Genomic DNA, 26500 nt, shown 5'->3' on the forward strand with positions numbered 1-26500 from the left:
CAGCGATGTACAGTGTACCACACAGTGAGACAGGTATACAACCTCACAGCAATGTACAGTGTACCACACAGTGAGACAGGTATACAACACACAGCAATGTTCAGTGTTCCACACAGTGAGGCAGGTATACAATCACACAGCAATGTACAGTGTTCCACACAGTGAGACAGGTATACACCCATACAGCAATGTACAGTGTACCACACAGTGAGACAGGTATACAACACACAGCAATGTTCAGTGTACCACACAGTGAGACAGGTATACAATCACACAGCAATGTGCAGTGTACCACACAGTGAGACAGGTATACAGCACACAGCAATGTACAGTGTTCCACACAGTGAGACAGGTATACAGCACACAGCAATGTGCAGTGTACCACACAGTGAGACAGGTATACAATCACACAGCAATGTGCAGTGTACCACACAGTGAGACAGGTATACAATCACACAGCAATGTGCAGTGTACCACACACTGAGACAGGTACACTGCACAGAGCAATGTACAGTGTACCACACAGTGAGACAGGTATACAATCACACAGCAATGTGCAGTGTACCACACAGTGAGACAGGTATACAGCACACAGCAATGTGCAGTGTACCACACAGTGAGACAGGTACACTGCACACAGCAATGTACAGTGTACCACACAGTGAGACAGGTATACAATCACACAGCAATGTGCAGTGTACCACACAGTGAGACAGGTATACAATCACACAGCAATGTACAGTGTACCACACAGTGAGACAGGTACACTGCACACAGCAATGTACAGTGTACCACACAGTGAGACAGGTATACAATCACACAGCAATGTACAGTGTACCACACAGTGAGACAGGTACACTGCACACAGCAATGTACAGTGTACCACACAGTGACACAGGTATACAATCACACAGCAATGTACAGTGTACCACACAGTGAGACAGGTACACTGCACACAGCAATGTACAGTGTACCACACAGTGACACAGGTATACAATCACACAGCAATGTACAGTGTACCACACAGTGAGACAGATATACAACCACACAGCAATGTACAGTGTACCACACAGTGAGACAGGTACACTGCACACAGCAATGTACAGTGTACCACACAGTGAGACAGGTATACAATCACACAGCAATGTACAGTGTACCACACAGTGACACAGGTATACAGCACACAGCGATGTACAGTGTACCACAGAGTGAGACAGATATACAACCACACAGCAATGTACAGTGTTCCACACAGTGAGACAGGTATACAATCACACAGCAATGTACAGTGTTCCACACAGTGAGACAGGTATACAATCACACAGCAATGTACAGTGTTCCACACAGTGACACAGGTATACAGCACAGCAATGTACAGTGTACCCCACAGTGAGACAGGTACACTGCACACAGCAATGTACAGTGTTCCACATAGTGAGACAGGTATACAATCACACAGCAATGTACAGTGTACCACACAGTGAGACAGGTATACAACCACACAGCAATGTACAGTGTTACACACAGTGAGACAGGTATACAGCACACAGCAATGTACAGTGTACCCCACAGTGAGACAGGTACACTGCACAGAGCAATGTACAGTGTTCCACATAGTGAGACAGGTATACAATCACACAGCAATGTACAGTGTACCACACAGTGAGACAGGTATACAACCACACAGCAATGTACAGTGTTACACACAGTGAGACAGGTATACAGCACACAGCAATGTACAGTGTACCACACAGCGAGACAGGTATACAGCACACAGCAATGTACAGTGTACCACACAGTGAGACAGGTATACAGCACACAGCAATGTACAGTGTACCACACAGTGAGACAGGTATACAGCACACAGCAATGTACAGTGTACCACACAGTGAGACAGGTATACAGCACACAGCAATGTACAGTGTACCACACAGTGAGAGAGGTGTAAAGCACACAGCAATGTACAGTGTGCCACACAGAGACAGGTAAACAATCATACAGCAATATGCAGTGTACCACACAGTGAGACAGGTATACAATCATACAGCAATGTGCAGTGTACCACACAGTGAGACAGGTATACAATCACACAGCAATGTACAGTGTACCACACAGTGAAACAGGTATACAGCACACAGCAATGTTCAGTGTACCACACAGCGAGACAGGTATACAGCACACAGCAATGTACAGTGTACCACACAGTGAGGCAGGTATACAATCACACAGCAATGTACAGTGTACCACACAGTGAAACAGGTATACAGCACACAGCAATGTACAGTGTACCACACAGCGAGACAGGTATACAGCACACAGCAATGTACAGTGCACCACACAGTGAGACAGGTATACAATCACACAGCAATGTGCAGTGTACCAGACAGTGAGACAGGTATACAATCACACAGCAATGTACAGTGTACCACATAGTGAGACAGGTATACAGCACACAGCAATGTACAGTGTACCACACAGTGAGACAGGTATACAGCACACAGCAATGTGCAGTGTTCCACACAGTGAGACAGGTATACAACCATACAGCAATGTACAGTGTACCACACAGTGAGACAGGTATACAGCACACAGCAATGTACAGTGTACCACACAGTGAGACAGGTATACAATCACACAGCAATGTACAGTGTACCACACAGTGAGTCGGGTATACAACCATACAGCAATGTACAGTGTACCACACAGTGAGACAGGTATACAGCACACAGCAATGTACAGTGTACCACACAGTGAGACAGGTATACAGCACACAGCAATGGACAGTGTACCACACAGTGAGACAGGTATACAATCACACAGCAATGTTCAGTGTACCACATAGTGAGACAGGTATACAATCACACAGCAATGTACAGTGTACCACACAGTGAGACAGGTATACAATCATACAGCAATGTGCAGTGTACCACACAGTGAGACAGGTATACAATCATACAGCAATGTGCAGTGTACCACACAGTGAGACAGGTATACAATCACACAGCAATGTACAGTGTACCACACAGTGAAACAGGTATACAGCACACAGCAATGTTCAGTGTACCACACAGCGAGACAGGTATACAGCACACAGCAATGTACAGTGTACCACACAGTGAGGCAGGTATACAATCACACAGCAATGTACAGTGTACCACACAGTGAAACAGGTATACAGCACACAGCAATGTACAGTGTACCACACAGCGAGACAGGTATACAGCACACAGCAATGTACAGTGCACCACACAGTGAGACAGGTATACAATCACACAGCAATGTGCAGTGTACCAGACAGTGAGACAGGTATACAATCACACAGCAATGTACAGTGTACCACATAGTGAGACAGGTATACAGCACACAGCAATGTACAGTGTACCACACAGTGAGACAGGTATACAGCACACAGCAATGTGCAGTGTTCCACACAGTGAGACAGGTATACAACCATACAGCAATGTACAGTGTACCACACAGTGAGACAGGTATACAGCACACAGCAATGTACAGTGTACCACACAGTGAGACAGGTATACAATCACACAGCAATGTACAGTGTACCACACAGTGAGTCGGGTATACAACCATACAGCAATGTACAGTGTACCACACAGTGAGACAGGTATACAGCACACAGCAATGTACAGTGTACCACACAGTGAGACAGGTATACAGCACACAGCAATGGACAGTGTACCACACAGTGAGACAGGTATACAGCACACAGCAATGTGCAGTGTACCACACAGTGAGACAGGTATACAACCAGACAGCAATGTACAGTGTACCACACAGTGAGACAGGTATACAGCACACAGCAATGTACAGTGTACCACACAGTGAGACAGGTATAAAGCACACAGCAATGTTCAGTGTACCACATAGTGAGACAGGTATACAGCACACAGCAATGTTCAGTGTACCACACAGTGAGACAGGTGTACAGCACACAGCAATGTACAGTGTACCACACAGTGAGACAGGTATACAGCACACAGCAATGTACAGTGTACCACACAGCGAGACAAACAGGCCGTGTGACGAAAGATTTGAGGGAACATTGTCTACCTGGCCTGTCTGCACCTGAATGGGGGACGGCAAGTTAGCATTATGGATAGGAGACCTTTGTCTGAACTGTTTTCTCGAAGGGTCTTCTGAATAAAGCATCTTTCAGAGGCTAACAGCCCCGTTTTGAGTGCGATAACCGGGCGTGGGAGTTGGACTGGAAGAATGCTCAGCTATATATTTATGGCATTCTTGTTATAATTTAAATTCCTAAAAAACTTTAAGGAAACTGGAGAATGAAATTTGACTCAAGGATAGGGAAGCTGGGAGGTTCATCGTGCCAATGGCGCACGATAACCAGGGCTTCATTTGTGGCCACTTGAGCTTTCTTACTCTCAGCGGCATCTCCCTCTCTGGTTCGCCAAGGGTTAAGCTTCTCCTCTGGAGCCAGAAATCAATTTCCTCAGCTCCTTCTTCCATTTCCTTCTCAAGTGCAAAATGCTAATGTTTAACCTTTTTTCTATTTTTTCCATTTTCTTCAATTAATGAAATATAATGAAGTTTGCAGTGTGCAGCAGAATGTGCTGAAAGCTTTTGTTAACCAGCTGCCTGCTCATATATGTACGGTTAGGACATTAATCGAAAGAAGAAAAATAGCAAATGCATGTAAAAATGTGAGTTTTGGGAGAGTGTGTGAGTGTGTAAAAGTTCTTGGGTGTGTGTGTGTGTAAATGTTTGTGTGTGTTGGGTGTGTGTGTGTATGAGTAGGGTATGCATGTGTATGTGTTTAGTTGGGTGTGCATGCGTACGTGTGTGTATGCGTACGTGTGTGTGTGTGTTGCGTGTGCATGTATAGGTACGTGTTGAGTGCATGTATATGTATGTGTTGAGTGTGCATGCGTATGTGTGTGTTGGGTATGCATGCGTATGTGTGTGTTGCATGTGTATGTGCGTGTTGAGTGTGTGTGTTGGATGTACATGTGTATTCATGTGTTGGGTGTACGTGTGTATGTGTGTGTTGGGTGTATGTGTGGGTTGGGTGTGGATATATGTTCGGTGTGTGTGTGTTGGAGGTGTGTGTGTGTTGGGTGTACATGTGTGGGTGTGATTCATGTATGTATTTGGTGTGTGAGTGTCTCTATGTGTGTGTTGGGTGTGTGTGTGTTGGATGAATGTGGATTTGTATGTGTGTGTCAGCTGTATTTGTGAGTGCATGTGTGTATTGGTTCACGTGAATGAATGAAATGAAAATGAATGAAATGAAATGAAAATCGCTTATTGTCACAAGTAGGCTTCAATGAAGTTACTGTGAAAAGCCCCTAGTCACCACATTCCGGCGCCTGTTCGGGGAGGCTGTTACGGGAATTGAACCGTGCTGCTGGCCTGCTTGGTCTGCTTTCAAAGCCAGCGATTTAGCCCTGTGCTAAACAGCCCCTTGCACGTGAGTGCAATTGCATTTGTTGGATGAGTATATGTGTGTGTGCATTGTGTATGTAAGCGTATTGGGTCCGGGTGTTGTGGGTGTGTGTGGTAAATATATGTGCTTTGTATTTGATGGGTGAGTGTGTTGGACCAAGTGTGTGTGTGTCTTTTGACTGTGTGCATGTTGGGTATGTAAACGTGTTAGATCTCTATGTTGTGTGTGTTGTAGAAAAAGTTTCAAAACATACAGATGCCTCAGGATCACATAAAAAGATGAAAAAGACCAGGGGCGAAATTCTCCGTAATCGGCGCGATGTCCGCCGACCGGCGTCAAAAACAGCGCAAATCAGTCCGGCATCGCGCCGCCCCAAAGGTGCGGAATCCTCCGCCCCTTGACCGGCCGAGTCCTATCCTTGAGGGGCTAGGCCCGCGCCGGACTGATTTCCGCCCCGCCAGCTGACGGAAGTGCCCCGCCAGCTGGCGCGGAAATGACATTGCCGGGCAGCGCATGCGCGGGAACGTTAGCGGCCGCTCACGGCATCCCCGCGCATGTGCTGTGGAGGGAGTCTCTTCCGCCTCTGCCATGGTGGAGACCGTGGCGAAGGCAGAAGGAAAAGAGTGCCCCCACGGCACAGGCCCGCCCGCGGATCGGTGGGCCCCGATTGCGGGCCAGGCCACCGTGGGGGCACGGTAGGGGGTCAATGAGACTCGAGCTTCTTATGAAACAGACCTACACGCTCTCAACTCTTATTTCAGTGTCACCAGAATTTAAGAAAAGAGAGGGCTGATCTTAATAGAAGAAAGTAAAGATCAGGCGAAGCAAGGATTTGTTCATCAACGATCTCTCTCAGCTGGCAATGGAATTTTAAAAGACACGTTGATTTGCGACAAAATCATACTAGGGGCCCTAGATGATACGTTCTCAGATCTCTTCCAGACAAGAGCGGGTCTCTTGTGGAGACCACAGGTCAAAGGGAGCTGAGGATACAGAATCAGGTGTTCGATCGAGGGGAAGCCAAGGCACTGTGAAGATTGAGTGAGACCATTAGGTTTGTAGGCCAGGGTGCAGCACAGTGGTGCAGTGGGTTAGCACTGCGGACTCACGGTGCCGAGGTCCCAGGTTCGATCCCGGCTCTGGGTCACTGTCCGTGTGGAGTTTGCACATTCTCCCCGTGTTTGCGTGGGTTTCGCCCCCACAACCCAAAGATGTGCAGGGTAGGTGGATTTGCCGCGCTAAATTGCCCCTTAATTGGAAAAAATGAATTGGGTACTCTAAATTTTTTTTTTTTAAAGTTTGTAGGCCATGAAATGAAAAACGCGCCAAAGCCTAAGTCTTCAAAATGGAGAACAGAACGCTAACCGCCATTTTAAAATGTCTCCAGGGAAGAAGCCGCCCAAATGTCCAGCAGGGGAGCAGAATACCAAACTAAAAAATTAGGCCACCTTCAGGATTGTTCGTCGCTGGAAACACTGAAAGAGATGGAGGGAGTTTTAAAACATAGCCAAATACATGAAGTGGAAGAACCTCAAGTTCAGGAATTAACCTTTCTTGGGGAGTTAAACAGCCCTGAAAACAAGTGTTTAAATTCGAAGGGGATGGACACCCCACAGAGTTTAAAATTAGACACTGGAACAGGAGTTTCTATTTTATCAAATGAAGTCAAATGGCTCAAACAGATCACTTTGCAATACTTCTCTATCAGATTACAGGATATTGGGGGGACTGCATTAACAGCGGAAAACCAAGGGCGGCACTGCGACGCAGTGGTTAGCACTACTGCCTCACGGCGCCGAGGACCAGGGTTCGATCCCGGCCCCAGGCCACTGTCCGTGTGGAGTTTGCACATTCTCCCCGTGTTTGCGTGGGTTTCGCCCCCACAACCCAAAGATGTGCAGGGCAGGTGGATTGGCCACTGCTAAATTGCCCCTTAATTGGGGAAAAAAAGAATTGGGTACTCTAAATTTATTTTTTTAAAAGCTGAAGACCAACTCATGGCAAAGCTGAACAAACCAAGATTGAGAAACCCTCAAACCCCTCTGTGCCACTCAAAGTCAAGAGCGATCTCTACTCAGCAGAAAGCCATGCCTGAAACTGAAATTAATTTGTCCGGGAGACAAGGTTGCTGGTGAGATTTACAGCGCGGCATTCTAAAAGAAATTCCTAAAATGGTTTACAGGGTTAGGGAAATTAAAGATGGAGCACCCCATCACCCTGCGAGCTGATGCTAAATCAGTTTGTCTTTTCACACCGAGGAAAGCCCCTCACCCACTCCAGGACAAAGTCAAGGTCCAAATAGAAAATATGGCGCAGCCCGGGCCTATCCCACTTGGAATTAAAAATGTGAGTTCACCAAACCCATGGTCAAATTTCTCGGGCATGTTGTTCAAACCACTGGAATCACAGTTGATCCACCGAAACAACAAAAGTTGCAAAAGCGTTTCCGCGACCCAGGAATATAACGGAGCTTGAAAGATTCCCCGGGATGGTCAGCCCAGAAAGCAGGTTTGTTACTGAATTTAACTGAGGCCAACGGGCCTTTGGGATAACAGCTGAAGTCAACGGTGATGCTGGAATGTGGACCAGCAAAAGACAACGCGGGCATGTGAAAAATGTTCAGACTATGTTACGGGATTACTTTTCAAAATCAAAATAGACCGTGAACCTCTGGTTACCCTTCTGAACATAAAGAAGTTGTGAAGATGCCATCCAGAATCCAACGATTCAGCTTAAAATTGACGAGATATGACTCCATCACAGAGTACGTGCAAGGGAAGTATCAAACAACTGCGGACACACGGTCACGAAGAACACCAGAAGGAACAAACAAGAGGATTTGCACTTCATCAAGGAGGTTGAAGCATTTGCATCCTTAATCACTCAACACTTAACAGCTACTGCAAGGAAGTTGCAGGAAATAACGCAGGCCCAGAAATGTGATGATGAATGCCTTCAAATCTGAGAAGGATGGTCAGACTACAACCCCCAAAATCCTAAACTACGCCAGTACTTGAACAGCGCAAGTATCTCACTGGCATTGATAGCACACTAGTCTTCAACGAGAGAATAGTCATACCGAGAGCTTGATCTTCTTCAAAACCAACACCAAGTTCATTGAGGAGTTGTAACGTGTTGTGCAAGGGTGCAACAATCTGCCCGATGGCCAGGCATCAATCATTCTATAGAGGAAATTATTTCAAACTGTCTCACTTGTCCTTCAAGCAGCCATGAACAAAAAGAACGACATTTGCCTTCTATCTTAGCGTCAAGGCCATGCAAACACCTGGGAATGGACTTATTTGAACTCATGGGGGAAATCTTCCTGATTTTGTCATTAATTGCTACTCACAGTGGAGTGAAATAACTGATTTTGTAGTATCACAATGGAAACAGTCATTCAACCTCTCAAGAGAATTTATTCAACGCTTCGAGACAGCGTCTTGTCTGACAGTGGGTCGTAATTTGCAAATGAGATATTCCAAAATTTCACACATGAATATGGCATGGTTCATATAACCAGTTCACCTCACTGTCCTCAAGCGAATGGAGAGGCGATGAGAAGGGTACGAGGATGTATTAAAGAAAAGAAAATACCTCAATCTAGCTCTTCTTCGTTATCAATCCTCACCGCTGCACAATGGTGTCCCGCCATCAGACTTACTTAATGGACAATCCCCCAAACCCTGCCTAAACCGCCACCACGCAACGAAACAGTGACACTTTCCATTTCCCACCCTAGTGTGTTTGGCAGCTTGAGATTGTTGTCCCGAGTGACTTTTTGTCTTTCCTATTCCATCGAGTCGATTATCCTGGACAGCACTCACACCTGGAGTCAGGAAATCCTTCCTCGTAACGGTTTTGCGTGTACTTTGCACCGGGGCTGAGGCGAGTAGAGGTTTTTTGAGGTACCGAAGGAGTTCAGTGGAAGTGGACATATGGACGATAATTCCTCTTGTGGAGAAGTCCAGAATCAGGGACCATAAGTAGTGCGCAGTCACTGATGAATCCAGCAGGGAATTGAGGAGAAATGTCTTCATCCTGAGAATGGTTAGGATACCATGTGGGAACCTCTATCACAAGGCAATTAGCGCAGATGCATTTAACAGTGAAGCAGATAGGCAGGTGGGGGAGAAAGGAATTGGAGGATATGGTGACAGGATGAGATGAGGTGGGGTAGGAGAAGGTTCGCGTCCAATCAGTTGAGCTGTGGGCTGTGTTATAAATCCCTGAATATACTTTCCCTCTAACAGAATGTTCCATTATAATTTCTGATAAATTTAATTCTCTTGGGAAGTGAGGGGGGGGGGGGGGGGGGGGGGTGCAGACAAGGGGATGTGTGAGACAAAGCCAGTTCATCATGCTTGTTTCAGTTAATGTAAACCGCTACATTATTGTAAAACCTTGGCGTGGATCTGTAATTAATCACTTTCCGTTCACTTGCAAAGTACGTATTTAACAGGTATGAGGCTGTCAGGCACTGTGATTATCATGCATAACGCCGCATAATTAGAGGGTGTTTGACTATTTTCTCTTCAGATTAAATTTCGAGGCACTCCCGATTAACTGTACAGTCAGGTTGATAATTTTTTCCATGGATCCATCGCACCCTGTCGTTTCTCCAAGAGTTTACCAGCTGAGTGAACCGCTCGATGTCAGTCCTGGCTCGGTGGGTAACCCGTATGCTGCTGAAGCAGACATTGTGGGTTCAAATGCCAACCCAGAGACTAACAACCCGACCTCCCAGTGCAGTACTGAGTGAGTGCTGCACTGTCAGAGGTGCCATCTTACAAATGAGAGGTTAAACTGAGCCCCCGTCTACTCTTTCAGGCGGAGGACGGCAGGGTGGCGCAGTGGTTAGCACTGCTACCTACGGCGCTGAGGACCCGGGTTCGATCCCGGCCCCGGGCCACTGTCCGTGTGGAGTTTGCACATTCTACCCCTGTCTGCGTGGGTCTCAACCCCACAACCCAAATTGTGCAGGTTAGGTGGATTGGCCACGCTAAATTGCCCCTTAATTGAAAAGAAAAATAATTCGGTACTCTAAATTTATTTTTTAAAACTCTCAGGTGGATGTAAAAGATCCCAAGGGCACTATTTCCAGCGAGGAGCAGTAGGACTATTCCCAAACCCCTTACCATTATTCATCTCCCAGCCACCAACCTGATTAAAATAGATCATCCTGTCTCTCCCTCTCTAAATCACACACCACTCCTTCACTACGGGTGGGTCAAAACCATGGCGCGCCCTCACTAACAGCACTGTGGGTGTACCTACACCACAGGGACTGCAGCGGTTCAAGAAGGCAGCTCCCCACCACCATCTCAAGGGCGACCAGTGATGGTCAATAAGAGCTGGTCCAACCAGCGACACACACAAGCCAGGAACGAATAAATAGAAGTTACATTGCTGTTTGTGGGAGCTTGCTGTGCGCAAATGGGCTGCTGCTGCATTTCTGATGTCACGACAGTGACTGCGGTTCAAAAGTAAGCACTCGGAGATATTCTCAATCTGCAAAAGCCAGGAGAGGGAGGCAGGCCTCTCCTTCTTTACTGAGCCGGAGGAGGGAGGAGCGGGTCTCGGTGCCATGGCCTGTACAGATTAGCCAACATCGCCTCCCTGCCAGCCTGAGTACCCATTGGTGCGGATCCCTGCTCCGGTGATGACCCTCCCATGCGTTGACGAGGCTGTCAGCCGAGAGTCGGGATTGGGTTTGATTGCGATGGATCCACGGTCGGTTGGCGCCAGCTCGGAATGACCACCTGGACCAGCCAGCACCTGTGACTTCCAATCTGACCAATGGGATAGATTTTCACATTGCCAATCAGAGTCCATTGTAGGAACCGCCCACCTTCCATTTCCATTCATTGCTGCCCTCTGCTGGCGGCAGCTGATGGCTCGGACAAATCACACTCCACAACTACTATTTGATTAGATACAACTTTTATATAACTCACTTAAGACTACAGTTGTGCGCTTATTTAAACAGTTACGTATGTTTTCAGATTCACAACTCAAACAAAAGTCCTACCCGCTAGAGAGGACTTGGGCAGGCGGGCTCTGGAGGGTATGCGCTTCCACACTCACGTCTTGATTTACAAATGTTCATTGCTGTTGAATCTCGGAAGCTGCTGCTATTTTATAATGTTTTAGCTTGTAGTTTCTAATTCATTCAGATAAACAATCTGGTAGCACACATAGGCCTTATTCGCCCTTGAGGGAGCCTTGTTCTCGCTGTTCCAAAACAAAGTGTTATCAGCAAAATGTCCAGTTGTAAGTCGTTGTTCCGTCTGCTCCCATGAAGTTCATTTTGCAGAGCGGCAGCTTTCACACAGACAAATCTGTTGGCCTCTTTTACCATCATGCCTTGTGGCACCATGTTAGCCATCTTTACTTTTTGGTTAATTTAAAGTGCCGATTATTTTTTCCCAATTGAGGGGCAATTTAGCGTGGCCAATCCACCTACCCTGCACATCTTTTTTAAGTTGTGGGGGTGAGACCCACGCAGACACGGGGAGAATGTGCAAACTCTACACGGACAGTGACCCGGGGCCGGGATCGAACTCGGATCCTCGGCGCCGTGCGGCAGCAGTGCTAAATAAGAATTCAGAATGTCCAATTCACCTAACAGCGCATCTTTCGGGACTTGTGGGAGGAAACCAGAGCGCCCGGAGGAAACCCACGCAGACATGGGGAGAACGTGCAGACTCCACAAAGACAGTGACCCAAGCCGGGAATCAAACCTGGGACGCTGGAGCGGTGAAGCAACAGTGCCAACCACTGTGCTACCGTGACTCTTTGGGATGTTAGCACTGTTGTTTCACGATGCCAGGGTCCCAGGTTCGATTCCCACTTGGGTCGCTGTCTGTGCGGAGTCTGCACGTTCTCCCCCTGTCTGCGTGGGTTTCCTCCGGGTGCTCCGGTTTCCTCCCACAAGTCCCGAAAGACGCGCTGTTAGGTGAATTGGACATTCTGAATTCTCCCTCTGTGTATCCGAACAGGCGCCGGAGTGTGGCGACTAGGGGATTTTCACAGTAACTTCATTGCAGTGTTAATGTAAGCCTACTTGTGACAACAATAAAGATTATTATTACAAGGTTAAAGGTGTAACATGTTGATGCTGTGGCTGTTTTATTTGGCCAGATCCTCAACCTGCTCCCCATATTCTTGTGAATCTTTCACGAAACGATGAAGAGGGATTACAGGTTACTCAGTTAAGGAGAAAAACCCACGTTGGGGGGGCTGGCGGGCGGGGTAGAAACAGAGAGAAAATAATTAAAATTTATGGTTTATTGATCTCTCTGTGCATTGCACAAAGGCCGATGAGACCAAGTGTAATACTCGGGTAAAGGGGGAGATCCAGGCTAGGGAGACCATGGAGGAATGGGTTTAAGGCAGTTCCTATCATGAAGTCACACATACTGTCCTCAATCCTGTATTTCAAACTGCCACTTTTGTATATGCATTGAAACTGCCTATGTAAACGTCACGCTGTCATGAACAACCTCCCACCAGTGCCACCACAGGGGGCAGTGTGTCATGACAGGTTTTTAATGGTAGTTTCAATTTGCTGTGTGAACATTGGAATCTCTAATGGAAAAGAAAATAATGCTCGTGTGTTTGTGCGTGTGTGTATGTGTGTTCAGAATTGTTAATCGATTAGCATAATTTTAATAAGAATTTAGATTAGTCGTTTAGGTTGAAGATTTATTTTCAGTTTTGATTTGAGCAGATGCTTTATGTGGCTTCAGAAATTAGCTTTTCTTCCCAAGCTAACGGTATTTAGCTTCCTCGAAGCATTTAATTTCATGCCTTAGTGCAGAATATATTTTAAATATTATTTTCAGCAGGGCCTCTTTTGGTTTGCATTCCTTGAATTTAAAATAAACCACTTGAGGGAGTGAAAGACCTTTCACGCTCTCGTTCTCTGTTTCCTCTCCCTGTTTCTCGCTCCAGCCTTTCTTTCTGTCTTTGGCACTCCCTCGCTTTCCCTTTCCCCGCTATCTTATTCTTTATTTCTCACTCCTTGACCCATTCTTTCCTCGCTCGTTTCTGCTCTTTCCTTTCCATCTGCCCCTTCGGCTGTTCCTCCACGCTCCCCTCTCTCGCTCATCTCCTTTCTCTCCCACTCTCCAGTTGCCCCGTGTTCGCCCTCTGCACTCTGGTGAAAAGCAAAGTACTGCGGATGCTGGCATCTGAAACAAAAACAGAAAACGCCGGACAATCTCAGCAGGCCTGACAGCATCTGTGGAGGGAGAAGGGAGCTGATGTTTCACGTCTGGATGTCTCTGTGTCGAAGCAGCTTTGTCACCCCAACTCGAAAGGTTAGCTCCCTCCTCTCCCCACAGACGCTGTCAGACCTGCTGAGATTGTCCGGCATTTTCTGCGCTTGTTCCCACTATACTCACTCTCTTTTCCCTGCTCACTCATCTTCTTCTCTGCCATCTCTTTCCTATATTCTCCCTCTTAACCCACACTGTACCTTACTGAGATCCCGTGTTCTTTTCTCTTCCTACACCCTCCTTTACCTCTTTCTCCACCTCTTCTCCCTTCCTACTTTATTTTTAGTAGGAGCGGGAGGAGGGTACTCAGCCCTTTGTGCCAACTCCACCTCTCATTTCTTTTTTAAATTTACAGTGTCCAATTCAGTTTTTCCAATTAAGGGGGCAATTTAGCGTGGCCAATCCACCTAGCCTGCACATCTTTGGGTTGTGGGGGCGAAACCCACGCAAACACGGGGAGAATGTGCAAACTCCACACGGACAGTGACCCAGAGCCGGGATCGAACCTGGGACCTCGGCGCGTGAGGCAGCAGTGCTAACCATTGCGCCATCGTGCTGCCCCCCCCCCCCCTTCCTACCTGTTTCTCCTCTTTAGTCAGTTCTCCTTTCACTCCCTCGATTTCATTGAATCCCCACAGTGCAGAAGGAGGCCATTCGGCCCATTGAGTCTGCACCGACCGTCTGAAAGAACACCCTCTCTAGGCCCCCCTCCTCCCCTTAATCCCTGCCTAACGTTTCGACACTAAGGGGCAATTGATCATGGCCAACCCACCTAACCTGCACGTCTTTGGACTGTGGGAGGAAACCGGAGCACGCAGAGGAAACCCACGCAGACACAGGGGAACGTGCAAGCTCCGCGCAGACAGTGACCCAAGGCCGGAATTGAACCCGGGACCCTGGCGCTGTGAAGCAGCAGTGCTACCCACAACAGAGAGCTTATTCTTAACAGAGAGCCAGCACGGATTCAGTCGCCTGAATGGCCTCCTTGCCTGCTGTTCCCGACTTTATGGCTCTCCCCTTTTCTCTCTCTTACTTCTCTTCCTACCTTCCCCTTCTCCTCTGCACCCCTTCTCGCTCTTCCTACCTGTATTTTGTTCTCTCTCTCTCTCTCTCTCTCTCGCTCTCTCCCTTTCTGTAGCGTTCTTCACCTTGTCCCCACCCAGATATTTGAAAGGCGGTGGGCAGTGGGGGACTCACTAAAACGCCGGGGAGTGAGAAAATGCCAGGCTCCGTTTTGTGACGGTGGCCGGGACTAAACCAGAGTTGGAGCTGGGAAGCGATGAAGCACATTTCACAGGAGGTAGTTGGATCATCCGTCACCTTCAGGATCTCAGTCCCTCCAAGCGGCTGCTGTATTTTCTCTGCATTACACTTGCAAGAAATCAATTAACAGCCAGGCGCTGGAAAAATCCCCTGGAAGGATGTTGCCTAAAATGAAACGGTGAAAACGCAACTTATTTGTTGCTTGTATATTCGCGACGCGTTTCATTTGCAGCGTTAGTCATTAGAGTTTAAACAGCATCGCCTCCTGGGATTAGCCTCAAGTTGTTCACAGCACTTTCTGCTGAATTGTGTTGTTCTTTTTTAATTCTGCACTTGGTACAGAAACCAGTAAGCTTGTCTCATTCCACCGCACGTGGCTCTCTGTGTACAGCACTGCGTGAAGGCAGGAGTTTAAAAAATGAACGTCTGGCTTTCTTGGTTGTGGAAGGGATAGAGGACTTTGACATTCTGCCTCCGGTACCATTTTAAATTAAAGCACTGTGGCTTCGCAGCGCCAGGGTCCCAGGTTCGATTCCGGCTTGGGTCACTGTCTGTGCGGAGTCTGCACATCATAGAATTACATAGAACATACAGTGCAGAAGGAGGCCATTCGGCCCATCGAGTCTGCACCGACCCACATTAATCCCTCACTTCCACCTTATCCCCGCAACCCAATAACCCCTCCCAACCCTTATGGACACTATGGGTAATTTATCATGGCCAATCCACCTAACCTGCACGTCTTTGGACTGTGGGAGGAAACCGGAGCACCCGGAGGAAACCCACGCGGACACGGGGAGAACGTGCAAACTCCGCACAGACAGTGCCCCAGCGGGGAATTGAACCTGGGACCCTGGCGCTGTGAAGCCACAGTGCTAATCACTTGTGCTACCATCCTCCCCGTGTGTGCGTGGGTTTCCTCCGGGTGCTCCGGTTTCCTCCCACAGTCCAAAGACGTGCGGGTTAGGTGGATTGGCCGTGATAAATTGCCCTTAGTGACCAAAAAAGGTTAGGAGGGGTTATTGGGTTACGGGGATAGGGTGGAAGTGAGGGCTTAAGTGGGTCGGTGCAGACTCGATGGGCCGAATGGCCTCCTTCTGCACTGTATATTCTATTCCTCCTTGCCCCCACTGCCCACAAATGGCTGGATCCTTTGGGGTGCGGAACCCTATTGGGTCATCCCATACCTCATCCAAACTGGAGGAGGCCATTCAGCCCCACCCTATCCCATTAGATCAGGGCTAATCTGCATCCTCCACTCCCATTTCCCTGCCTTTGCTCCGTATCCCTTATCATTTTACCCACCAGAAAATCTGTGTATTTCAGTGTTGAAAGCTCCAGTTCCCCCCTCCCACCCCGCCCCCAACCCTCACCCCCACCAGCACCTGCAACGTTTTGGGGGAGGGAGAGGGTTCCACATTCCTGCCACCGCCCTTTGTTTGAAAGAATGTTTCCTGATTTTGCTCCTGGCTCTGATTTGAAGATCAAATCCCCTGAATTCTTCACTTCCCTGTTGTAATGTACCTTTAAGGGATGGCAGCGCAAAATCACTAGAAAGGAAGTGTGATGCGATCCAACTTTAGTTATACTTTTGCTTCCAGCAGAGTACACGCACACTCACACAGTTCTGTGGCACTGATGTCTTCAAGCTTTCGACCCAAGTATATCTGTTCACAAGTGCTTAGGATTGTGGTGATATGCATCACTGTAAATACGCAAGGGGTTAATGTAAATACACTACGACTAAGTAAACACTAGAGGGAGCACCAGAGACGTCATGACATGCAGACATACAGCTAATGAAAACATAGAATAGGACACGACCAATGGGCAGTCAAGACACCCAGAGGTGACACTACCACAAGGGGGCATTACACAACCCATATATAAGGACAGGGCACACATGCTCTTTCTCTTTCCACAGACGACACTTAGAGAGTAGGACAGGGGCAGATCAGAAGCATCACACCCACCACGTGGCTGAGAGCAGACTGGTTAGTTAGACTGAGTTACTATAGCAAGATTAGCAGGAGAGTCGAACTCATAGAGAACTGTGCGAATGGTTCAATAAATCACATTGAACTTACTTCAAAGTCTGGAGTATCTTTTGGTCAAAGCTGCATCGAGTTGCAGCCTGTGTTATCCCAGAGTACATAACACAACAAGGATTAATAAATGAACCTACAATGTGTTTATCCAATCCCTTCTGAGCGATTGGCGCCTTTATAACATTATAAAAAACACAACATTCCCCAACAGAGGAAAGGGTTTCCACCCCATCCAAATCCTTTCAAACACCTGGGTCAGATCAGACCTCAGTGCCAGAAACCTGGACAATTGAAAGCCACATTGAGCCGTGTACCATTACCAGTTCTGGGCACCACACTTCTGGAAGGATGTGGGGGCCATGAGAGATGGTGCAGAAAGGTTCCAGGGATGAGAGACTTCACTGACATGGATAGATTGGCAAACTGGGGCTTGTCCTACATGCAGGAGAGAAGATTAAGAGGAGATTTCATAGAGGTGTTCAATGTTATGAGGAGCCTTAGACAGAGAAACCCTTCCTGTTGGCTTAGGAGCAAGAACCAGAGGACACCAAGGGGGCGATTCTCCGAGCCCTTCGCCAGGCCGGAGAATCGCCGGAACCGACGCCGGCACGCGATTCTCCAAGGTGCCGATTCTCCGGCCCGGATGGGCCGCCCGGCCGCGCGCATACGACAGAGTTCCCGCCGGCGCCGTTCACCCCTGGTCGCTGCCGGCGGGAACTCTGTGGCGAAGGGTTGGGGGCGGCCTGTTTGGGGGGGGGGCTCCATCCCCGGGGGGGGGGGGGGCGGCTCTAATGGGGTCTGGCCTGCGATCGGGGCCCACCGATCGGCGGGCCTCCCCCCCCCCGGGCCTGCTTCCCTGCGCGGCCGGCCCCTGAACACCGACGCCATGTTGAGTCGGGGCCGGCGCGCGTAAGGAGTCCCCCGCGCATGCGTAGATTGGGGCAGCCCAACTGCGCATGCGCGGCGCCCATTTGACGCACGGGAAGGGAGGCTGGAGCGGCGTGAACCGCTCCAGCGCCGTGCTGGCCCCCTGTGGGGGACAGAATCGGTCGTCCCCTGGCCCGTTTCGCGCCATCGTGAAACGTGGCGGCGTTCACGACGGCGCGAACACTTGGGCTCCATTTGGGAGAATCGCCCCCAAGTATAAGGCGACTGGCAAGAGAACAGAGGGAGACATGAGGGAAGACCTTTCTCCAGAGCGTGTGCTTAGGGTGTGGAATACTCTGCCTGAGAGTGCGGTGGAGGCAGATTTTAACATGGGTTTCAAAAGGGAATTGGATCATTGTCTAAAGGGAAAATATTGTCAGGGCGACCAGGAGGGAGTGGGACGAGCTGAATTTTAAGACATGTATTCCTTCCCGGGATGCGGGCATTGCTGACTCTGCCAAGCATTTGTTACCCAACTCTAACTGCCTTCTCTCCTCCCTCGCTCCCCTCCCTCGATACCACCCTACCCGAGTGAAGAGGGTGAGGGGAAATGGAGGGACGCGGCCAATGTCCTTTGTGCTGTGCAGAATTTCTCTAGCTGAAAGGGAGCCTTCGCGGTGCGGTTAAACAACAAAAAGGGACAAAATGTGCACTGTGTCGCCACGCGGAGGATAGACTGGGAGATTAATGGATTCGACATTCAGCCTCGTCCTTCACTGCTCTCACCTTGTTTCCCTGTGCGCTGCTTCAGAAACACATTGCTGAGGGCTGAGTGCAATGTTTACCGCTCGCCAGCAATTATTGCCAGGGAATCAGCCGCCCCCATTTGCACCCAGCCTCAGCAACCCTTCCCAAATCTGAGCAGGTATAAAACGAGCGGCTGATTCACCGTCGCCCAGCACTGAGCTGACAGTCAGAGTTCACATTGATGTTAATTAGTGGAGGACTGAGATCACCGACAGCTTCTGAAGATGGTTCAACGCACATTGTGCTGTCTCGTTCTCTGTTCCCAACTTTCTACAAGCTTGACTGGTTGGGAGTCTGACTGTGCATGGACTTGATCTCAGCTCGTGCATCACTGGGAGCGGGAGGGGCTTTGATTTACCCTCTGCCCCCCCCCCCCCCCCCCCCCCCCCCCCGGTCTGGAGTTTGGGTGGCACGGGTGGGGGGGGGATAATCAGCCGGCATTCTCACTTCCGACTGCTATCCACTGACCCTGATGAAAGGTGTGTGCTTGTGAAGAGGAAACTGGCAGTGGCTGTGATGCCTATTGCAGCCAAACAGCATGTTACGTTCAGATTCCAGTAAAAGTCTGAGCTGATTCAGGGGCACAGTGGGTGGAGGAGGGGAGGTTGTGCATGTGTCTCATTCATGGGCACAGCTTTGGTTCTTCTTTGTCATTTATTTTTTTCCACGGGTTGTGGGGGGTCACTGGGTAGGTCAGCATTTATTAACCATCCCTAATTTCCTTCTTGAGCCGCCGCAGTCCATGTGGTGCAGCTACACCCACAGTGGTGCGGGAAGAGAATTGGATTGGATTGGACATCCAAAATGATGTTAGGGAGGGATCTCCAGGGTTTTGACCCAGTGATGGTGTGTGGCTTGGAGGGGAACCTCCAGCTGATGGTGTCCCCATGTACCTGCCTCTCTTGTCCTTCCAGATGGAAGGGGTCACGGGTTTGGACGGCGCGGTCGAATGAGTCTTGGCGAATTCCTGCTGTGCATCTTGTAGCTGGTACTCACGGCTGCCATTGTTCGTCGGTGGCGGAGGGAGTGAATGTTTGTGGATGGGGTGCCAATCAAGCTGCTTTGCCCTGGATGGTGTCAAGCTTCCTGAGTGTTGCTGGAGTTGCACTCATCCGGGCAAGTGGAGAGTATTCCATCACCTCCTGACTTGTGCCTTGTAGATGGTTTGGGGAGTCAGGAAGTGAGTTTCTTGCCGCGGGATTCCCAGCCTCTGACCTGCCACAGTGTTTATATGGCTGGGTCCAGTGGTAACCCCCAGGATGTTGACAGTGGGGGATTCAGCGATGGTAATGCCTGTGGTATTATCAGGTATTGCAGTACCCGAGAGGCTGAAGACCATTGGTTAAACCTAGGAGTTTACCATCCGCTGTTGGTATGTGGCTCCGCCCTGACTGGCGGGGTATAAGAACCGGTGCCGTCCCAGCAGCCCTCATTCTGTACCGAAGCTGCTGGGGAACAGTTCTAATCTATTAAAGCCTTCAGTTATGTTACAACCTCGTCTTTAATCGTAATTGATCGTGCATCAAGGCCATTAAATGTCAAGGGGCATGGCTGGCTCTGGAGGTGTCATTTAGGGCAGGAGTAGCATCTGCCTCGTTGCCACGGCTCCTCCCAGTAACACACAGCGTAGCGCTCCCACTGATTCATCAGTGCAACGTTTCTGTTTCCAGCGTTGACTATCTTCATGTCTTCGCGCTCTCTCCATGAGAGAACGTCCTGGATTGCGGACTAATCTCTCCCCCTCACCCTCTGGAAACTAGAGTCGGTTGCCTCCAGAATCACTCTGTGTCACATCTCTGTCGCGAGAGGATACCCTTGATCAACTCTGCCTTTGAATTCAGGCTCTCTAAGATGAAAGGGCAGCTTGCTACCCCACAGTGCACCCTCACGTATTTCCATCTCCATTTCCATTCTGTCTTTCATCCCGTTAATTCTCATTCGTTTCCAGCTGTTTTAATCCTGTTGATTACCTCACCCTGGTCTCCTTGGTACTTGTCATCGCTCCGGGCGCTCCCAGCTGGCGGGTGGTGAGCAACACTTGGTCTTAAAGGCAGCTCCTGTTGCATTCAGCATGTTCCACGGCTAATTCCCCACATCTGCCACCCTTGGGGGATAGACCTTTACAACCTCTTTTCTGAGATTTCACTCTCTCCCCTCCACTGCTTACGATCTCCGCCTGACTTTTAATCAAACTCCGCCTTGACCATTCCTCTCGCAGTTTTCAATTGTGGAAGGAAAATTGGAACTGGATTTCTTTTAAAAAGAAAATACAAATTACATGCATAAATTTCATATAAAATAGCCCAATCGGCCACTTCTCGTGTCACGGAAATCCCGTCTTCCCTTGATGAAGATTGTCTCTTTTTCCCCCCCTCCCTAATTAAAAAATAAAATAAAATTAACAATAAAAATAGACTGCTGGGTCTTGCTCACTGACCTTTCAGCAGTATTGTTGACGGTGAGTAATTGAAATTGCTCGGTGCAAATAAATGAGTGACAAAAACTGTCACTTCCAATACAGCGGAGGTAACATCCTGACTATCGTACCCATTTGGTCTTTAATCTATTTTGCCTCGTTTGACCAAAGTGCTTGTTTCTTTGCAATGTTACTTCTATACCAACTTCCCCCGCTTCCACGGTACATCGGAAAAACCTCAGCTTGAGCTGGAGAGAGACTTCCTGCACATGTGTTTTCCCTAAAATAGGTGAAGTGTCCTGAAGTTCCCACATGGCACAGGAGCTGCAAGCAACAGCTCTCAGATTTTCATCCATGGTGTTTAAAAAAAAACACCCAGTTAGCACCCTGTTTAGACTATTAATTTTAATGACTACTTCTAGTCATAGAGAGCAGGAGTAGGCCATTAGGCCCCCTGAGCCTCCTCCACCATTCAACTAGATCATGGCAGTGGGTACGTTTAAGGCGCAGTTGCATAGATTTTTAATTAGTAATGGGTTGAAGGGTTATGGAGAACGGGCAGGACAGTGGAGTTGAGGCCATGATGAGATCAGCCATGATCACACTGAGTGGTGCAGCAGGCTCGAGAGGTTAAATTGCCCACTCCTGCTCCTAGTTCTTACATTCTTATGTTCTAAGAAAGAACTATTTTGGCTAGTTCCACCTTCCAGCTCTTGGTCTGCAGCCTCGTAGATAACAACATGCCAAGAATGAATCTGGTGTTCTTGATTAACAAGGGGACCAGGGGTTACGGGGAGAAGGCAGGAGACTGGGGATGAGAAACATGTCAGCCAAGATCGAATGGCGGAGCAGACTTGATGGGCCGAATGGCCTAATTCTGCTCCTATATCTTGTGGTCACATGGCCAAATACCATTTTCCCACAGTATCCCAATTTCCCTTGATATCTTTAATATCTAGATATCTATATTTCACACTTGAACACACTCAATGTCTGAGCTTTCCATAGGTTCACCATCCTCTGAGTAAAACATATTCCTCCTCACCTCGGTCCTACATGGCCGACCCCTTACTCTGAGAATATGTCCCCAGGTTCTAGCACCCTCCAGACCCCCAGCCAGTGGAATCATCCTTCTTGAATCCACCCCATTGACCCTTACAAGGATTTTGTGTGTTTGACGAGATCACCTCTCATTCTTCTAAACTCCAGAAATACACGCCGGTCTCTTTCCTCGTAGCACAGTCCCCTTTTTCCAGGGATCAGCCTGGTGACCCTTCGTTGCGCGCCCTGTGTGGCAAGTTTATTTTCCCTTCCTTAGGTTAAAGAGACCAATATTTCAGATGTGGTCTCACCGACGCTCCATACTGTTGCAGCAAGACATCTCTGCTCCTGTACTCAAATCCTCTGGCAATAAAGACCAACACACCTTCCTAATTGCTTGCTGCATCTACACATTATGTTTCAGTGACTTATGAACAAGGACACCCAGACCCCTTGGGACATCAGCACTTCCCAATCTATCTCCATTTAAGGAACACTCTGCATTTCTGTTTTTCCTACCAAAGCGGATAACTTTGCACTTTCACCTGCCATGTTCTTGCCCACTCACTTACTTAGAATTTACAGTGCAGAAGGCGGCCATTCGGCCCATCGAGTCTGCACCGGCCCTTGGAAAGAACACCCTACTTAGGCTTACACCTCCATCCTAGCCCCACCTAACCATTTTGGACATTAAGGGCAATTTTATCATGGCCAATCCACCCAACCCGCACATCTTTGGACTGTGGGAGGAAACCGGAGCACCCGGAGGAAACCCACGCAGACACGGGGAGAACGTGCAGACTCCGCGCAGACAGTGACCCAAGCCGGGAATCGAACCTGGGACCCTGGCGCTGTGAAGCAACAGTGCTAACTACCGTGCTACCGTCTTATTCCCCTGGGAGCCTCTTTGCATGCTCCTCACAACACATTCACACCGAGTTTTATGCCAGGAGCAAATTTGGAATCATTACATTTAATTCCCACATCCAAGTGGTTGGTGTAGATTGTGAGTCACCGGAGCCAAGCACTAATCCTTGGGGTATCTCACCGCTCACAGCCTGCCGACAGGTTTGTTCCTACTCTCTGTTTTATGTCCATTAACTAATCCTCAGTCCGTGCCTGTTTATTTATCCCAAATCCCGTGTGCTCTCATTTTGCTGACAAATCTCCTGTGTGGGGGTTTATCGAAAGCCTTCTGAAAATCATAAATACAACACGTCCAAGGTTTTGGTGGGACCACATCTGCAGGACTGTGTATAGCTTTGGTCTCCACATTTAAGGAAGGAGTTACTTGCCTTGGAGGCGGGACTGCGAAGGTTCACTAAAATGTTCCCTGGGATGAGGGGTTGTCCTATGAGGAGAGGCTGAGTAAAATCGGGTCGGTATTCCCTGGGGTTGAGAAGAATGAGGGGCGATCTCACGGAAAGCTAGCAGATTCTGAGGGGGTTTGACAGGGCGGACGCTGAGAGATTGTTTCCGCTGGTCGGGGATTCTAAAACACGGGGGGTGCGGGGACACGGACACAGACCCAGGATAAGGGGCAGATCATTTAGGACAGAGATGAGGAGAAATTCCTGCACAAAGGTTGGGAATCTTTGGAATTCTTGTCCCCAGAGGGCTGTGGATGAACCGTCATTTGAATATATTCCAGTCTGGGGCAGTCAGATTTCTTGGTCTCTCGGGAAATTAAGGGATCGGGGAGCAGGTGGGAAAATGGAGTTGAGGCCCAAGATCAGTCATGATAGTATTGAATGGCAGAGTCGGCGTGATGGGCCGAGCGGTCCACACCAGCTCCTATTTCTTTTGTTCTTGTATCAGAACCATTATGCTGCCCTACTGGCAATACAATGGCGTGGCTTTGACCTGTGCACAGCAGCAGGGCCCCCATTGGTTTGGTCCCCGAACAGTGCCTGTTGTGGACGACAGCAGGAAACTGTTACACTCGGTCTCGATAAGAGACCCCATTCCTGATCTCAACACTTCAGTCGACCCCCCAGCTTATCTCCCGGGAAGTAAACGTGTGGACCTCAGCCCTGTGAATGTGACCCCGTCAGTATTGCCGGCACACCTCTGAATGCCTCCTCTTTGGTTCGACATTGATTACACTCATGTGAAGCCCCTTTGTGTATTTTTCTACATTATGTAAATGCAGGTTGTTGTTAAAGGCACTATATGAATGCAGGTTGTTAAAGGCACTATATGAATGCAGGTTGTTGTTAAAGGCACTCGATGAATGCAGGTTGTTAAAGGCACTATATGAATGCAGGTTGTTAAAGGCACTAGATGAATGCAGGTTGTTGTTAAAGGCACTCGATGAATGCAGGTTGTTAAAGGCACTGTATTAATGCAGGTTGTTAAAGGCACTATATGAATGCAGGTTGTTAAAGGCACTAGATGAATGCAGGTTGTTGTTAAAGGCACTCGATGAATGCAGGTTGTTAAAGGCACTATATGAATGCAGGTTGTTAAAGGCACTAGATGAATGCAGGTTGTTGTTAAAGGCACTCGATGAATGCAGGTTGTTAAAGGCACTGTATTAATGCAGGTTGTTAAAGGCACTCGATGAATGCAGGTTGTTAAAGGCACTATATGAATGCAGGTTGTTGTTAAAGGCACTAGATGAATGCAGGTTGTTGTTAAAGGCACTAGATGAATGCAGGTTGCTGTTAAAGGTGCTATATGAATGCAGGTTGTTGTTAAAGGCAGTGTATTAATGCAGGTTGTTAAAGGCACTCGATGAATGCAGGTTGTTAAAGGCACTATATGAATGCAGGTTGCTGTTAAAGGTGCTATATGAATGCAGGTTGTTGTTAAAGGCACTGTATTAATGCAGGTTGTTAAAGGCACTCGATGAATGCAGGTTGTTAAAGGCACTATATGAATGCAGGTTGTTGTTTAAGGCACTAGTTGAATGCAGGTTGTTGTTAAAGGTACTGTATTAATGCAGGTTGTTGTTAAAGGCGCTATATGAATGCAGGTTGTTGTTAAAGGTGCTATATGAATGCAGGTTGTTGTTAAAGGCGCTATATGAATGCAGGTTGTTAAAGGCACTAGATGAATGCAGGTTGTTGTTAAAGGCACTAGATGAATGCAGGTTGTTAAAGGCGCTATATGAATGCAGGTTGTTGTTAAAGGCGCTATATGAATGCAGGTTGTTGTTAAAGGCGCTATATGAATGCAGGTTGTTAAAGGCACTAGATGAATGCAGGTTGTTGTTAAAGGCGCTATATGAATGCAGGTTGTTGTTAAAGGTGCTATATGAATGCAGGTTGTTGTTAAAGGCACTATATGAATGCAGGTTGTTGTTAAAGGCACTATATGAATGTAGGTTGTTGGTTAAGGCGCTATATGAATGCAGGTTGTTGTTTAAGGCGCTATATGAATGCAGGTTGTTGTTTAAGGCGCTATATGAATGCAGGTTGTTGTTAAAGGTGCTATATGAATGCAGGTTGTTGTTAAAGGCGCTATATGAATGCAGGTTGTTAAAGGCACTAGATGAATGCAGGTTGTTGTTAAAGGCACTATATGAATGTAGGTTGTTGGTTAAGGCACTAGATGAATGCAGGTTGTTGTTTAAGGCACTAGTTGAATGCAGGTTGTTGTTAAAGGTACTGTATTAATGCAGGTTGTTGTTAAAGGCGCTATATGAATGCAGGTTGTTGTTAAAGGCGCTATATTAATGCAGGTTGGTGTTAGAGGCACTGTATTAATGCAGGTTGTTGTTAAAGGCGCTATATGAATGCAGGTTGTTGTTAAAGGCGCTATATGAATGCAGGTTGTTGTTAAAGGTGCTATATGAATGCAGGTTGTTGTTAAAGGTGCTGTATTAATGCAGGTTGCTGTTAAAGGCGCTATATGAATGCAGGTTGTTGTTAAAGGCGCTATATGAATGCAGGTTGGTGTTAGAGGCACTGTATTAATGCAGGTTGTTGTTAAAGGCGCTATATGAATGCAGGTTGTTGTTAAAGGTGCTATATGAATGCAGGTTGCTGTTAAAGGTGCTATATGAATGCAGGTTGCTGTTAAAGGTGCTATATGAATGCAGGTTGCTGTTAAAGGTGCTATATGAATGCAGGTTGCTGTTAAAGGTGCTATATGAATGCAGGTTGCTGTTAAAGGTGCTATATGAATGCAGGTTGCTGTTAAAGGTGCTATATGAATGCAGGTTGTTGTTAAAGGTGCTATGTAAATGTTGTTGTGTTAACCACTGCCCTTTTGTTTACTGCTTTTCCCTTCCTGTTGGTCAGCATTTGGAATCCCAGCTGCAGGCTCACAAAGTTCCGTACATCAATGTCCTCTTATCCGAGATCTTCCCAGACAAACTCCGGCTCTTCCAGGAAGTGGATGCGTA

At 48.0% G+C, this 26500-nt stretch overlaps 1 protein-coding gene across 2 annotated transcripts in view; it reads left to right on the plus strand.

Moving 5' to 3' along the window:
- The window catches only part of dph1 (diphthamide biosynthesis 1), a 1014294-nt gene that overhangs the window by 796561 nt on the left and 191233 nt on the right, over window positions 1–26500 (plus strand). For both annotated transcript variants that reach the window (XM_072469877.1, XM_072469878.1), the window contains one exon: window positions 26397–26497. In XM_072469877.1, the coding sequence (XP_072325978.1) occupies window positions 26397–26497 (101 nt within the window). The remainder of the gene's footprint in view (window positions 1–26396; window positions 26498–26500) is intronic.

Source organism: Scyliorhinus torazame, chromosome 12, assembly GCF_047496885.1.
Source record: "Scyliorhinus torazame isolate Kashiwa2021f chromosome 12, sScyTor2.1, whole genome shotgun sequence".
NCBI classification, from domain to species: domain Eukaryota; kingdom Metazoa; phylum Chordata; class Chondrichthyes; order Carcharhiniformes; family Scyliorhinidae; genus Scyliorhinus; species Scyliorhinus torazame.